The sequence below is a fragment of the Argiope bruennichi genome, chromosome 11 (assembly GCF_947563725.1).
Source record: "Argiope bruennichi chromosome 11, qqArgBrue1.1, whole genome shotgun sequence".
Taxonomy (NCBI): Eukaryota; Metazoa; Arthropoda; class Arachnida; order Araneae; family Araneidae; genus Argiope; species Argiope bruennichi.
The window spans coordinates 55178452-55196704 of record NC_079161.1 but is presented as its reverse complement, the minus strand read 5'-3'; the positions used below and the strand labels follow the sequence as shown (position 1 = coordinate 55196704).

The 18253-nt window shown below is 27.1% G+C and overlaps 1 protein-coding gene across 1 annotated transcript in view; it reads right to left on the bottom strand.

Annotated features, from left to right (window-relative positions):
- Positions 1-4062: 4062 nt before the first annotated feature.
- LOC129956560 (uncharacterized) overlaps positions 4063-18253 on the bottom strand; it is a 90082-nt gene continuing 75891 nt past the window's right edge. Inside the window, exon 6 of the mRNA XM_056068489.1 lies at positions 4063-5018. Coding sequence (XP_055924464.1) covers positions 4287-5018 — 732 coding nt within the window. The 3' untranslated portion in view covers positions 4063-4286. The remainder of the gene's footprint in view (positions 5019-18253) is intronic.

Genomic DNA, 18253 nt, shown 5'->3' with positions numbered 1-18253 from the left:
ATAGGATTTGCTATATTGCAAATTATGTTAAAGGATTTTTAAAAATAAATATTACTCGCAAAAAATCTAAAACAATTCTAAATTTTCCTGATAAAAGTTATGATTTCTATTATTCTTAATTAATGCACTGCTTGAAAAATTATTACATGTTTTTAATTGTTATGAGCTGTTGAATGTAAATTACGTAACGACTTTTCAGCGATAATTTAATTAAAAAAACCAAAACAAAAAATCTATACAAGTTGAAACAAAGTAAAAATGTATATGCACAATTAATGAAGCTTAATTATCTTTAAAATATATTAATTTTGCCAATGGTTTTCTTAAAATAATAATTAAAATATATACAATGTTTAAATATCAATACTCTACAAAGATTTTATTTTTTTTTCTAAAATCTTTTATACGTCGATTAATTTCTGAAAATAATTTTAATGCATTTTTAATTAATAAAAGTATTTTCAACGCATTTTACTGCATATTTGGTTTATATTTTTTAAAAAAATAAAAACAATAAGGAAATTTATATTAAGAAAGTAATATCACCAGAAATTTCAAATTGTCAATCCCATTGAACAAAAGATAGTTTTGTTCTTCTGCATTTAGTATAATCAGTTAAACAGATAATGGAATTTTTAATAGACTAAGTATACCAAATATTTAACAGGAATTACACTGCTATTTATAATTAATTTGTATAATAATATTTATTAAAATATTTATAATTAAATGCATATTTGCTCTGAAAATTAAAATATATATACCATATAAGATAATAATAAAACGTCTGATAATAAAAATATAAAATGCATGTATTACGCTTGTGTAATAAACATTTGAAACTGAATATTGAATTTTGATTGCATTATTATAATATAATTTATCTATATTGAAAGTTGTGAAAAATCCATCATGTACAAATTATATCTAGAAATCTAAAAATAAGAAAAATCAATTAAATGAAATAAACAAAATCGTTTGCTCTTTTATGAAATTCATCAAAAATAATTCACCCAAATAAGATTCGAAATCTGTAACAAAGTTTTTAAGATTTTAAATACTCACATGTCCGAACATTTTATTAAATAATGGAAATCAAGCTTTTAATTTTTGGCTTTATAACTATAATTCAAATGTGCTAAAGGAATAAATAAAAAACCATCATAAATAAATATTATTTATCACAGTTCTAAAAACAAAAATTAATTCAAATGAAATTAGCGAAATCGTTTGCATTTTTACATCATTCATCAAAAATAATGTACATAAATAATATGGGAAATCTGTAGTGAACAAATCTTTTAAATGCTCATATGTTCAAAAATTGTATTAAATAATTAAAATTAAGCCTTTATTTTTGGCTTTATAATTATAATTCAAATATGCTAAAAGAATAAATAAAAAAAACCAACATAAATAAATATTATTTCTCAAAGTTCTAAAAATAAAAATTATTTCAAATGAAATTAGCGAAATCGTTTGCTCTTTTACATCCTTCATCAAAAATAATGTACATAAATAATATGGGAAATCTGTAGTGAACAAAGCTTTTTAAATGCTCATGTGTTCGAAAATTTTATTAAATAATTAAAATTAAGCCTTTATTTTTAGTATTATAACTGAAACTTAAATGTTCTGAAAGAATAAATAAAAACCCATTATATATAAATATTATTTCGCAAAGTACTAAAAATAAAAATTAATTCAAATGAAATTAGCGAAATCGTTGCGAATCTTATGCGAAAAATAATATATTCGAAGAAACCACAAATTCTGAGGCTCCTGAACCAACAAAACTTTTAATTTTCAATCCAATTCATTACTAATCCTGAAAAATGTTTATCCGAAACTTCTGTGGGTGTTCCCCGATTATTTTTCCATTAATTTAATGTGATCCTTAATTGAAGTAATGAGGTCTACTAATGAAAGTCTAATTGAATAAACAAAAAGTTTTGTCTCCCCTTTTAGTGGAGTAAAGTTTGGTACGAAGATTAGTTTTGTGGTGTAAAAATATCATAAATTGTATTACTGCCTAAGATCCGGTGTGATAATAAAAATCAAATACAGAGGATGACTTTTTAGATAATTTAATTCCGGCTTTCCATCGCGTTGCCAGTTTCTCGCAAAGAAACTAATTTATTTTTCAGCGGAAACTGACTCAGATTACTTTAAGGTTCATTAAATAATTAACATCGGAAGCATGGATCAAATTAACACTTTTGCATGAGAAATCCTTTGGCGAAAATAATTGATGTTAATTATACGTCAGACCCGTTTTTGGCGTCTGAATTTACGGTTTTTTTCTGGCGAATATTTTGGCGATTGAAGTATGAGCTTTCTTTTTCTTCAACGGTCTTAATAAGCTTCAATTAATTTCATTAAAACTAAAGTCTCATAAAACTATATCAAATAATTCTTGTTCATAAAATAAATTAAGGAAAATTGGTTGGCAATTTAATTTATAATTTATTCGCTTCGTATCAGTGACTTTTTTTTTTGTTGTTTCATATGTTTTACTAATTATTTATTCATTATCATCAAATAAAGAAAAACAGCTCTCATCATTAGAGAAAATTGGAAGTAAGTTCTAATACGAAATAGTTCGATTAACAATGCATATCTTAAACGTAAAAGCACTTAAAGCACAGTTAGAAAGTTATACATGCTTAATCTGTAGACAGGAACTTTTTAATAGTGTTTATGAATTTTGTGGGGAAAATTTGTATGATCTGTTTATTATTTAGATATTTTTTATAAAAATTAAATATTTATTTTATTTTATTTTTCGAACTTCTTTTAGTTTAAGAATTAAATTCAAAATTTTACATAAATAATTTAACGTGTTTTTAAAAAAGATATTCAAATTTTAGTTTCAATTTTTTTGTGTGTGTTTTTAAAGTTAGAAAAGTTATTTTGCTCTATCATCAATGCAATTACGATGCACAACGAATATTGTTTAAGAGGAAAAAATATATTTTTCGTCTTTTATTAAAATATATTGGCAATATCTATCGAAATAAATTTTGCATTAATATTGTTCAAGATTTAAAGTTTTCCGCAATTAAAAAGTTTGAAATATGTATAGAAAGGGGGCAATTGTAAACATTAGATAGAAATTAAGAACTGTAATTAAATGAAAGATATTACTTAATTCATGAAGGCATATACCTAAGTTTCATACCTATATTAATCCTGCATGGAATTAAATTTAGTTAAATCATTCTATGTTTTTTTTATTTTTTTTAATTTCAATAAAACATTAAAAGAGATATTTTGTTAGTATACACCCCAAACAATTGTTCGCCAATACAGTCGAGAATGTTATATAATCCAAAAGACTGGAATTCAAAACAGTTAAGAATTTTTATATTAATCCTGCATGGAATTAAATTTAGTTAAATTATTCTATGTTAAACAATACTTTTCTTCTTCAACATGAATAAAATATTTAAAGTAATATTTTGTTAATATTTGTCACAAACAAACTGTTCGCTAATGCAGTTGAGAATATTATATAATTCAAACGACTGCAATTCAAAACAGTTAAAATTTCCTGTTTAATCCTGAATGAAATTAAATTTACTTAAATCATTCTATGTTAAGCAATACTGTTTTTTCTTCAACGTGAATAAAATATTAAAAGTGATATTGTGTTTATATAGGCCACAAGCAAACTGTATGCCAATGCAGTCGATAATGTTATATATTAAAAATAACTGCAATTCAAAATAGTTAAAAATTCCTATATTAATACTGGAATAAATTGAATTATGTTAAACCATTCTATGTTAAACAATATTTTTTTTCCTTCAACTTGAATTAAAAATTAAAAGTGATATTGCGTTATTATGCGCCAGAAACCAATTGTTCGCCAGTAGGATCGAGAATGTTATATAGTCCAAAAGACTGCAAGTCAAAACAGTTGAAAACACATTTCATTCCTGATTCGGAATTGTTTCATGCAAAAATAAAAATATCTCCATCTGATATAATTAATTTGTTTCAACAATTACTGTGCAAAATGAAATTTTTGTTTGTTATTTTTTTTTTGTGTGTCTGAAATCAAAACCATTTTACATAGAACTGTTAATCAGTCACTTAGAACTGAGTAACTTGGGATCTTACAGGTTATAAGTACTGTAATTCTGCCAAAGTACAGTTTAGCCTTATGCACCTTCTTGGGTAAACAGTATAGTGTCACATATCAAAAACAAAAAATTTAAAAAATAAAAAAAGTGTGCCACAAATAAGATCGAAACACCAAACATCTCTTTTAAAAAACACATCTATTTCACGTGCGGGCTGTCCATCGGAAAGTCTTCTGTTGGCACAGGTCTGGATTCTTTGAACTCCCCTCTCTGCCTGCATCGTATTGTGATCAGTGCCAGTGCCAGCAGCAAAATTATAGCACCAGCGGATGTACCAGCAGCTACATATGACGTAGGGAATCTGTCGCAATGTGCTGGTGCCTCATCATAACCAGATGGGCAATGCTTCCTCCCATCACACCACAGTTCTGGTGCGATACAAGCATTCAGCTCAGGACATTCGAAAGGACAGTTCACATCCCTCAAGACCTGGCCACCCCTTGTCCGAAAGAAGGGTTTGGTCACTTCCATCCATTCGAAACGTACAGTCTCTGCATGGTTGGCCAGCACCTCAATGTAGACATGATCCCTTAAGACATGCCGACCATTACCGTCTTGGCCAGTATCATTATACCAGTAGTTGGAGAAGACATCAACCTCTCTGTTTTCATTGGCTGCAGAGGACGATGCAGATTCGGCACCAGCTATTGATGTAGGAGTCTTGCGTCCGCCATGCAAGCACACCACCGACAGTGGTTGAACAGGTAAGCCAGCATAGACGATGATTTTGTTGCCAGACAGACAGCCTTCTGCACCGTCGGTGCCTTTGAATCTTAGGTAGAGGTACTTGTGAGGAGAAGCTTCTAAAAGCCATCGACACCGGAGAGGCATGGCTCGGCCTTCAACTGTGGATGGTACTTGAAAGACTACCTGTTGAGGCAAAAAATAAAATGTAAAATACATATTGTCTACTATACAGAAGGGATACATATTTTATATTAAATGAAAAATAAACATATAGAGGAAATTAAATGCTCATAAGTCTGGCTACAGTGAATTCTAATGTAAATTATGTATCAGGGTAAAATGTCATTCTGTTTTTTTTTTCCTTTCTTTTTTTACTATTTTTTTTTTACTGTTTTTTTACTAATTAAACATTTGCGTGTTATAAAAAAAGAAGCAATTGATTATTTCAGTTTTTGGTGTGATTCTCTAAAAATGTTTATTTTTCAGCGGGTTTTATAGATTTTTGTAACTTAAAATTAGTAAAATACGTTCTTTATTCAAATAAGATTTGAACATAAGAATGAAAAATTCTGATTAACAGCCTTGCTTTGACCACTTTACTCCTTCAGCTTATAAAAATGCAACAAGATTTTTTTCATACATGAAAAGAATTACGAACGAATTTCACTTCGAATCTACGAAAGAATTTCCCTTTAAAAGAAACGTGAAAAATATAATTATAAATGTAATTCACTCTGATAACTGCCGATATATCAATATAAAGGTATGTTTTTTTTACACATCTCTCCATGATATATTCAGTATTGGTATTTTCATTAATTTCGGCTTGAATGATTGTAAGAATTAATCAGATTGATAGCATGTTATGAAAGGCTATAAATATACTAATGTAACTTGTTCACGAATAAAAAGTATCTGTTTATTTACTCACGACGAGGCAGCCTATCTAGGAAGTGTAAGGCCTTCACTTGGAAATGCGATTTTTTATATTTAATTATCTTGCATTAATATTAATTATTATTTTATATTAATTATCTTGCATTAATATTAATTATTATTTTATATTAATTATCTTATCGCAATTTCTATGATAAGAGTACAAGATAACATTGCATCAATGCCATTCCATTAAAATACAAATGCTAAAAAAAATCTCAAATTATAAAATAAATGTTTAACAACATATTATTGATTCTTGTAATAATTAATTCTTAGAACTCAATCTTCTGAAAAATGTAAATACATCATAATTATAGGACGAAAAATAAAATATTAATATACAAATCACATTAAATATCACCTAGTCTTTCAATATGTAATAACTGAAATTTTCAAGCAAAAAAATGATTTAATAATTTAGATTTCTACAGAGAACAAGTAATTTAGTGTTTCCAGTTTTACTTGTATAAATAAAGCAATTTTTATTAAAATTTTGCAAAACTCTATAGCAAAATATTATCTAATAATTGTAAACAAAATTCAAAGAAATAAATTCATGTCAAATGTTCAAATGTATAAACTAAAAAAATAAAGCAAAATAAATGTATAATTTTAAAATTTTGGTTACAATTAAACCATTAATTAACCATTTAAAATCAAATAAATAATGTATACATACGAAAACAAAAAATGAACTGCAAATTTATCGAATAAAGAGAACATAAAAATTTCTTTTGTTAAATATTATGAGTAAATTTTATTAGTGAAAAAATTATTTTGCTGTTTGATTCCCCTAATGTTATTCAGCAAAGAAAATGAACGAATAGGAATTTTCAAAATCACACTTTTATTATTGTATTAAACAACAGAATTTTTTACTATTTTCTTGTATATGATGCAAACATAAAAAAAAGAAAAAAAAATCAATGATCGTCAAATAAGAAATTTAGAACTTGAGATTTTGAATATTATACCTTTCAGATCTCCTACAGCCCGGAAAACAAATTTTTGGAATTATGGCTATCTGTTTGGGTACTCAATAATTGAAAAATACTTTAAGCTAGAGGAATGGCATTTGGTAAATTAACTTGATACCAAATTTGTCAAATTTCTATCAAATGATGAATGAAATACATTCAACAGAAATCTATCTAAATGGATGTCACTGTACAGCTGAGCCTGGCAGCTACATAACTACATAACATAAAGTGCTGGATACAAAAACAATTTGCTACATAGGTTTAGCACATAAAATAAGGAGATTTTTTTTTCATAAAATTTGAATCATATCTGTCAAAAGGCTGCTCATCTATCAATCTGTGCTTTCTTGTGCATGCATATTCAATACCTCAAAAAAAGCAACAACTTAAATAAATAAAATTTGGCATGTGAACGTGGGGCTAGAACTGTAGCTCCATGACAAGATTTCATTCTAATCGGGAGGAAAAAAAAAAAAAAACGCATCTAATATACAAATTTGATTTTTGAGTGCCAGATCTGTAAAAATTCAGAATTTGTGTCAAAGATCTATATTTTGTAGCTATTGTTCACCAATGTCACGCAAGACATCATAGGCCTTACTCAAGGTGCAAAATTTTATTTATTTATTTATTTTGGTGAAGAGAGGGTTAACATCTTTATTGAAAGGAATGCGATACAGTTTGATAAGACCCATTATCTCTCATTTTATTTACTTTCTACAATTATTCTTAGGTTCAATTAATTCTCTATCCCCCGACTAGGTGACATTATTATGAAATCAAATTTTTAATTAGAATAGTAATTACATGATGATTACTCTATGAAAATATTAAAATAGTATTTTGTCACTGATGGTAAGTCATAGACTGACTATTTCGACTCGTCTGAAGACACATGTAAAAACTTGAAAGCCCAGACTTCCACGATAGCAACACTGGCGGGAACTATGATTGAGTGCTAAGGGCCATCACCGGTCACGGTACAACCCTCCCCGAAGGAAGTAAGTCCCGCCATCGATCGGAGGAGTCAGATCCCCCACCTATTTGTGTACCCTCCTGAATGGCGAGATCCAACCACCATGCCGAAAGCATCTCATCCTCAATTATGAGACTCTCGGGACTGTCATTGACTGCTTAAAGTGTGCTAAAGTTCAAGAATTTAGCACATCAGGAAGTTAGCAGATAATTGATAAGAAAATTGTTTTCCCCAAACATGAAACAAATCAAGTGAAATAAAGGTTTTAAAACATCATAACATTCCACTAAAAATTTGAAATAAAAAAGCAAAATCAACTTATGCAGTTTCATATGTAGAGCATGAAGTTGAATTCAAAATACATGAATCATAATATATATTAATCATAACTCATAACTAATACCACTAAATAAATTGCTAGTAACATTTAAAGTGCCAGTAAGCTCATATATTACAGAAAAGAAAGAGTACAGAATAAATAACCTAAAAAACTATCAATCAAAATTATAACCCTCAAATGGCAATATTATTAGATCTTCGTGTAAAATATCACTTAATCAACGAAAATGATTACTTCGAGGGGGAAAAAAACTGATGTGTCTAATTATGAACAAAATTGGAATATGATAATTAATCCTCAGGGCAAATGCTTCGAACTCGGTTCACCGCTCTTCATTTTTTTTTTTCCAAATTACCAAAAAAGGTGTGTGAAACAGCTTCTGGCTGAAGAAAGCAATTAGAGTTAAAGTTGATTGTAATCGTTTATCACCAGTTCATTACCTAAGAGATTCAGGTCTTCTGTATAGCTTAGGAAAAGGGGGGAGTGTTACCCTAAGAAGCTGGTACAATTTTGATGAAGTGAAATGAAATGGAAATTATTCCTCATCTGTGAAATATAATGTCATTTTTTTATTAATCTAATGACCTGTGATCAATTAATCACATTACATTACGTGTTACTATAGGAGTGTTGTATAACGATAGGAGATTTTTTTAATGACACTAATTACTCAAGATGTTTTCTTAAGAATTCTATTTTATTGAAGAGTTTAATGCCAACACTCTTTTAGATAGCATGCTCGTTTTTTTTTTAAGAATAAAATTTTGTTCATAAATTTCTTTATAAATAAATAACTAGAAATATTTCTTTTTGTATTATACAGAATGGACATAAAATAATTTTCCCTGTTTGGAGGCATCTGCGGTCAAAACGAATGAACGGAATGAAGCCACGTTTCAATTACAGACTGAGGAAGGCATGAGAAAATAAATTCCGCAGAAAAAAAAATTAGTGCAAAAACTTGCCTATAGAGAAATTACTTGGGAAGTCAGTCAGCCATCTGACTCTCCGACCCCCCACGAAGGCACACGGATTTAAACCATAAAGCTGAATGACCGGACTGCCTCAACAGCAACACTGGCGGGAACTGTGGTTGAGTCCTAAGGGCCATCACCGGCCATGGTACAACCGTACCCGAAGGAAGTACGTCCCGTCATCGATGGGAGGAGTCAGGTCCCCCACCTATTTGTGTACCCTTCAGGGTGGCGAGATCCAACCACCATGCCGGAAGCATCTCATTATTATTTCGAGGTGCCACCGGGGGTTTTTGGGTCTGTGTGAGTACTGTTATGAATGAATTCATGAAATCATAAAAAAATAATATTTATTCACCAACTTTAAGATCCCCTTTACGCCATGCAACATTTTCAATATCCTGCACTTCCCTGTGTATAACATATTGCATACGATATATGACGTTCTCCACTGTTGCGTGTAAATTATCAGTTATGTTTATAACTTATGCTCTGTTTTAATGCATGAAGGTTTGCTTAACCGTAGCCACGGCATTACACTGTCTATTGTCGAACAGTTTTGGCAGTAAAGCATGCTGAAGTGAGTTTGGCTCATATTAAGCCCACATCAACAGTCAATCACGAACAACAGTCAAGAACGCACCAATAGTTAACAAAAACGAACTACTAATAGGTCGTTTTCTCTTCCCTTTTTACAAAGAATGCATGTTGCAGCTGTCAAACACACACTAGTAATTTTACATAATCCATCTCGATATGCAAATTTCCTCGATTGAATATGACAGCAGCGCCAATATTTCCTCTATTGGTGACTTTTGGTACTAATTTTGTTTACTCCGGAATAGATCTTATCATGCCTTTCACAATCGTAAAATCTTATAAAATCTGGATACATTCCGTGCATTCGTTTTAGCTATAAAAGTCTTCAAACATATTTTAAAAATATATAACATATTTCATAGCCACCTGTATATCATAACATATTCCTGCTAAAAATTAATAGATTGAAAAGCCGTAAATAATGGAAACAAAGCGTTTTTAATAGAATGCTATTAATTTAAATATTCATTTATAGAATGTTGAATACTCTGTTGATTTGGTGATGAAAATAAACTTTAATATCAATATCAAATGATAAGAGAAACATTTACATTGATAAGAATATCAAATCAACAACGTAGTAAATGCACAACTCCAAAAAAACCAAAAAATAGTAAGAAAGTAGCAAATGGATTGCCAGAAAAACTAATCTACATGCATGCTTACGTTAGCACTTTGACAACAGACTCAAAAGCCAAATTAAAGCAGCTTTAATCAAATTACTTTTTTTGCTCATCATTTTCACAGTAATTGCATTTTGGCAATCAGTTTGGCGTTTTATATAAATTTCCTAAGTAAGCAGCATATTTGGTTACATTTTCTACTTTCTATTCTAAAAGCTTCCAAAATGTTGATATACCAGAATATGCTTTCAAATGAATAAAAATGAAGGCCAATATCAAGTAATTGTCTTTTCAAACAAGATGAGGTGTAAAATAATAAGCCAGTGTTGACGAAATACTAGCAATAAATATGCCAATTGGCGACGGAAATTTCAAGACTTTTCATTTTTCTTTCATGCAATTAAATATTATCTAGATATGTTTCTAAAAGTTTCAACAGTTCAAAATCGAACAAATTTTGCTTTTCTTCAAAATTATATGTGTGCTTAATTAATTAGATAAATCTAATTTCAACACTGAACAGATGCAACAACTCTTTGGTAAAAATTCATCCAGGTTCTATGACTATTCATTCTATTCTAACTGATTACAGCGATAAGTTGTATTGATTTTTCATAAATATTCACAAATTTTATAATAATTATCTCTAAAATTAATACTTATTTACTAAACAATTATGATAATACATAATTTCGAAAACATTAATTAAAATTAAATCCAATAATATTTTGAAAAATTGCGAAAAAAAATCCGGCAATCTGAAACAACATAACTGCTTTTTTTGGTATATTCCGGAGGCTAATTGCTGCCAAAATTTGATTAATTCGCCAAATCCATATAGATGAGACGTGTTTGGAGATTATTTGATTCACCAAGAGAAATGGGTTCAAATGATTCTGATTAAAACTTATTTTGTAACTATTTTATAATGCCTTCACTAGCAAAATATTATTTATCTTCAAATTTTGATGCACATATAAGTATAATATTTTTAGACGCCTTACATTTTTATGTTCCGTGTGTTACGTACATCTTTTATTTCTGTGTATTGTTTTATAATGCGTATATTCCAACTATATCACCAGAAAGAATATAAGTATAAGAAGGTCAAAATGGGCGCACTTAAAAATTTTTTGACACTGCTTTATTGTTAATTTAAACTTTAATTTTAAATACAACAAATGTTTGAAGCTTTTTCTAAAAGTATACCTTATATCAAGACCTACTCAACATGGAAATGAACTTAAGTGCATAGGAGATTTTCCGTTGAAGTATTTAATAAAAACAACATTTGCGATTATATATTTTATATAACGCTTTAATAATGATTTCCTCAATAAAATATTTTTTTGAATTCAAATTTTGAGAGATATATAATTTATATTGTCTTAGGAACTTTACATTGTTCTGTTTATTGTACTACCGTCTAATTTCATTAATTTTCTCTACATTTTATACATTTAAATTTATCACAAGGCAGATCATTATTTTTCATAAATGGGCGCCTTTTCAAAATTGTTCTCTGTTTCTAAGTTCTGAATCTAAGCATTAAGTAGCATAAGCTGAAATTTAGACAGCATGGAAAATAAACAGAATTTCGATATTTTGATTATCATCAATGGGGAAAATTCCAGAATTGAAAATTAGTAGCAACAATGAAAATTATTTGTGTTTTAATCTAACAGCATCTGTTTTTGGAAATTTGGAAAAAAACATTAATTTAAAAAAAATCCCAATATAAAAAAAAAACGATTTGCGTGATCATTAAATTGATATCATGAAAAAGATAATATTTCGAGATTTAAGATGTTCTAAAAATAATTTTTGTTCTGTGATATGTCGGGAGTTATTTCAGAAAAATGTCAAAATGACGCTTAATTTTTAGTTACGTAAAAAATGAATAAAAAGAATCTCTGAGAGATGCAAATTCCCATTCATCAAAATTTAATAGTTCTAAGCAAACAATCTTGTTTATAGACGCCAACACACAGAAACACAGCACTGCTTTATTATTAGTAGATATATGTTATCATTTTGTATGATCATTTTCTCTTGTTCAATTCTTTGCAAAAAGTCTCCTTTGTAGGCCTCATGTTTAAGATATTCTGCATTCTTCGGAAAAAAAAATATGTCTATTCGTCTATCCAACTTTATCTATCCAAGTTGTTGAAGCAAAAGTAGATATTCTAGAAAATATTTATTTTAAGAATATGATTTAATCAGAAAGTTATATTGTTCAAATACTGAAAGAAAATAGATTTATTTCAAGTGTACTCTGTCTGTTTTATATTTATTTCCTCATTCATTTAATCAGGTGGTGATCTTATTGAGATCTAATAGTAAATTTAAAGGTTTTGCTTTTTGATAGCGATAACAGATGGCAGCACAGACTCTAGATATTTTTCTTTGGAAAATTCATGATTTAGATTTGCTTCCAGGAAGGATAAATAATTAAATATGATCTTGAAAGTCCGTCTTTTTGAATCAAAATAAAGAGAAGACAATTTTCTCTCAGCAAGAGATGACGAAGAAAACGAAAATATCATGTCAAAATAAATATTACGGGGAATAAAAAGGAGAAGTCCGTTCTCTTATAATGGTATTTTTACAATCCCTTTGTGAAAAATATATTAATTATTAAAAACAGATGTTTTATAAACTAATTTAAAAATATATTATTATTTTTTTATTTCTAAAACATTATAAGCTTGAAAATTAAATTTTAAGTATGAAATCCATTCCTTCAACATCATTATGGATTTTGACAAAACATGCTATCAGAAAACAAATATAAACAGTCACCCTTACAAAGGGACGATCCATTATTTGAAAAAAATTAATGGAGTTAAACAGTTTATTATTAATTTAATCTATATTTCACAGTTGAGCATGCTTTGAATAAAAATGTTAAATTTGCTGTCACAAATTAAATGTTTTAAAGACAAAAGAAAAAAAAATAGAAATTCATCAGAAATAATTACTCATAAAAAGCGAAAATATCTCAGCTAGGACACTAAACCTAGATCATTAAATACTCATTAAACTTTTAAAAATGATACCATTTGGGGAAACAAGTGCTTTTTTGAAATTTAATGATCCGTTAATTCCCAATTACAAGTTTTGAATGGCAGATTTTATATCGTATCATCCAGATTTTACAAAATTAATTTTCATATAGCGACGGTTTTCTTTGAAAATAAAATAAATTTATAATTTGACTAGAACATTTACTTAAAATATCAAGCGAAATTTTTTATAAATTGATGAATCTGCGCTTATGACAAATATAGCAACCACAATAATCAAAAAGAATATTTACTAAAGCAGATATTCTGCTAGAATATTGAAATAATTCCCAGCATTTTTCTATGTTGAATTATGCACTCCTTAAAGGATATATATATATATATATATATATATATATATATATATATATATATATATATATATATATATATATGGTTTTATATTTTGTCAACAACAAAAATTTGACTTGCAATAACATATAGGATGGTGTGAATAATTTAGTCATTTGACAATTCAAATGGGGCATTTTAGTATATGCACAATATTCTTCCCCCCCCCCTCCCCGAAATATATTGCAATACATTCGTCCAATTCTCACTTAATTAAATATGAACCTTCATCAGCAGAGAGATAACTCTTATTATTATTATACCAACCATGGAAGCGAGAATATGCTTATTTACACGACAACTTCTCATCCCTAAATCTGATGTGCCTCCGGTAAGATTTCAATTTTAATAAGGATAAATGAAGGGTCTTATAAAGTTATGTTGTATAAAAGTACTTTTATACTCCATATCTGACATCCATTCAACATTCATAAAAATATCCTTGGAAATCTCTTCTTTGTTAGAGTAGTTATGCAACATAACAATATTACAGATTTATAACTATTGCTTAAGGATTTTAAAACTAAAGTGAAAGATAGGATTTTTTTTAAATATTTAATTTGCTAATGAATGCCTTTCTTGCAGTATATAAATAACGTATTAATGAATATGTTGATTTTCCTTAAAATAAATATAATGCTTTATTGTAAAATTACTTAAATAAATGCATAAATCCATTACAAGCATATTTAAATCTCAAGTATTACTTTGGCAATGTTTTTTATTTTTAATTCGACTTACTGTTAAACGAAATTAAAGAAATTCAAAGAAATATCGCTTAAAGATTATTTTAATAATAAATAATTAACTGCTTTATTCAGTATTTAAATAAAATATTAAATAAATCAAGAAAATTAATGCAAAATTAAATATGAAGAAATAAACGCTTTCCATTAGAAAATAATTTTATTTTATTTATTAATTTAGCTTCGATGTTTTTAAAATAATATATTTATAGATTAGATTCTGTAAAATATTATAATCATGCTTAAATGATATTTTATTTTATATTTTTCTTTTCAACAAGAAAAAAGAGAAAATATTTATGAAAACAGTAAATCCTCTTTGATAAAATCATTTATTTGAGTAAAACTTTTTACATTGTTTTTGTTTTCTATAGTGTGAATTCAAAATATTGATTTTTATCTTTCCATAGAATATTTTCAAGTATTATAAATGAATAAATAAAAGAATTTTTTTTTCTATTTCTTCTCTTTCTTTCCTCTATATAAAATATGTAATAGAAATAATGTTTCTAACATCAAAAATATTCAGAATAAAATATCAACCGCTTTAAATTCTAAGTTGTCTATTCTTTAAAATCACGTGTTTGATTTCCCAATAAGTATACGAACACTTTTTGCATGTGTATAATCTTATGTGTGTGTATATATAAAATTAATATAGTGTGTATAAAATAAACGTAGAGAAGTGAAAAATAATTTTTTTGCAAAGATTTCATTTAGGGCTGTTTCATGATTTCAAAGTAAATCCAAATTTGTCATATACTATATATATATATATATATATATATATATATATATATATATATATATATATATATATATATATATATATATATATATATATATATATATATATATATATATATATATATATATATATATATATAGAGAGAGAGAGAGAGAGAGAGAGAGAGAGAGAGAGAAAGGCATAGAAAAAAACACATTCCTAGATTGCAGAAACTCAAATAAAATTTTTTTTAGATAATTTGAAATATTTTATGCATTTATCTCCATAAGAAATAAGAATTTGACATTCTGAAATTCATTTTTTGAAAAAATTTCCATTATATTTCACAAATTATTTATGTAAAATCCACTTGAAATTTACTAGTATAGCTTAAATCCAAATTCATAATTTAATTTAATAAAAACTAAATTTTATACTTCATTTAATTAGAACATTTTACATGCAGCATTTGAGAATATAAATATAAATTTGTAGTTAAATTAACTGAAGTAAAAATGCCGAACTCAATTTTAAATCAATTTACTTATTATTCCTTTTAATAATGTACATTCAACATTTTCTTAAATTGGACAATTAAAATATTGAAATTCAAGCGTACACTCAAATTATAAATTGTCTGAATCCATATGAATCTAAGAATTTTTAAATTTAAAGATTTCTGATTATATCCGAATTTTCATCGCATTAAAGAAAAAACAAATTTACATTTAATACAACAGAATAGTATGCACACATGTAACTTAGAACCTTAGAACCTTATTATATACTTGCAATTAAATTAAATTAAGTTAAAATTTAAAATCAAAATGCAATTTCATTTTTAAAAAAATTTTACTAAGTTGTCTATTCAAATCAAATAGCAACACACTGTCAGCATTCCTTTATATTGGACAAAAAAATAGTATGAATATAAATAATTTAGAATCTTATTTTATACATGAAATTAAATTCAATAAAAAAACACAGAAACAAAATACTATTTTAATTTAAAACTTTTTTACTAAGTTGTTTATTCAAATAAAAACATACAATCAGAATTCTGCTTATATTGGGCAACAGAATAGTATGTCTAAGCTAGAACCTTATTATTATATTTGCAATTAAGTTATCTAAAATAGAAACATAAAAATGAAAGTACTACTTTATTTTAAAACATTTTTACTAAGTAGTTTCTTTAGACAGAAACATACAGTCAGCATTCTGTTATATCGGACAACAAAAAAGTATGCATACACGTAACTTAGAACGTTATTGTATATTTGCAATTAATTTAAATAAAATGAAAACACAAAATAAAAGTTCTATTTTATTTTAACATATTTTCACTAAGTTGTTTATTCAAATAGCAACACTCAGTCAGCATTCTGTTATATCGTACAATAGAATAGTATACATACACGTAACTTAGAACGTTATTGTATATTTGCAATTAATTTAAATAAAATGAAAACACAAAATAAAAGTTCTATTTTATTTTAACATATTTTCACTAAGTTGTTTATTCAAATAGCAACAGACATTCAGCATTCTGTTATATCGTACAATAGAATAGTATGCATACACGTAACTTTGGACGTTATTGTATATTTGCAATTAATTTAAATACAATGAAAACACAAAATAAAAGTTCTATTTTATTTTAACATATTTTCACTAAGTTGTTTATTCAAATAGCAACACTCAGTCAGCATTCTGTTATATCGGACAACAAAAAAGTATGCATACACGTAACTTAGGACGTTATTGTATATTTGCAATTAATTTAAATAAAATGAAAACAGAAAATAAAAGTTCTATTTTATTTTAACATATTTTCACTAAGTTGTTTATTCAAATAGCAACACTCAGTCAGCATTCTGTTATATCGGACAACAAAAAAGTATGTATACACGTAACTTAGGACGTTATTGTATATTTGCAATTAATTTAAATAAAATGAAAACAGAAAGTAAAAGTTCTATTTTATTTTAACATATTTTCACTAAGTTGTTTATTCAAATAGCAACACTCAGTCAGCATTCTGTTATATCGGACAACAAAAAAGTATGCATACACGTAACTTAGGACGTTATTGTATATTTGCAATTAATTTAAATAAAATGAAAACAGAAAGTAAAAGTTCTATTTTATTTTAACATATTTTCACTAAGTTGTTTATTCAAATAGCAACACTCAGTCAGCATTCTGTTATATCGGACAACAAAAAAGTATGCATACACGTAACTTAGGACGTTATTGTATATTTGCAATTAATTTAAATACAATGAAAACACAAAATAAAAGTTCTATTTTATTTTAACATATTTTCACTAAGTTGTTTATTCAAATAGCAACACTCAGTCAGCATTCTGTTATATCGGACAACAAAAAAGTATGCATACACGTAACTTAGGACGTTATTGTATATTTGCAATTAATTTAAATAAAATGAAAACAGAAAGTAAAAGTTCTATTTTATTTTAACATATTTTCACTAAGTTGTTTATTCAAATAGCAACACTCAGTCAGCATTCTGTTATATCGGACAACAAAAAAGTATGCATACACGTAACTTAGGACGTTATTGTATATTTGCAATTAATTTAAATACAATGAAAACACAAAATAAAAGTTCTATTTTATTTTAACATATTTTCACTAAGTTGTTTATTCAAATAGCAACACTCAGTCAGCATTCTGTTATATCGGACAACAAAAAAGTATGCATACACGTAACTTAGGACGTTATTGTATATTTGCAATTAATTTAAATACAATGAAAGCACAAAATAAAAGTTCTATTTTATTTTAAAATATTTTCACTAAGTTGTTTATTCAAATAGAGTACACAGCCAGCATTCTGTTATATTGGACATTTTACATAATGAAATTCATACACATACACAAACCACATTACTTATCTCCTACCATTCCTACTACCAAGAAAAAGCAGAGGAGACATTTCGCTGCATATTTTTTTGAATTTATAATCGCACATGTGTATGAAAGCAAGAAACATGATGTTTGTCAAGACGGTAATAAATATTTTTAGCGGAAGATAAAACTTAAGCTCCACTTCTGGACAAGGTCCAAAGAG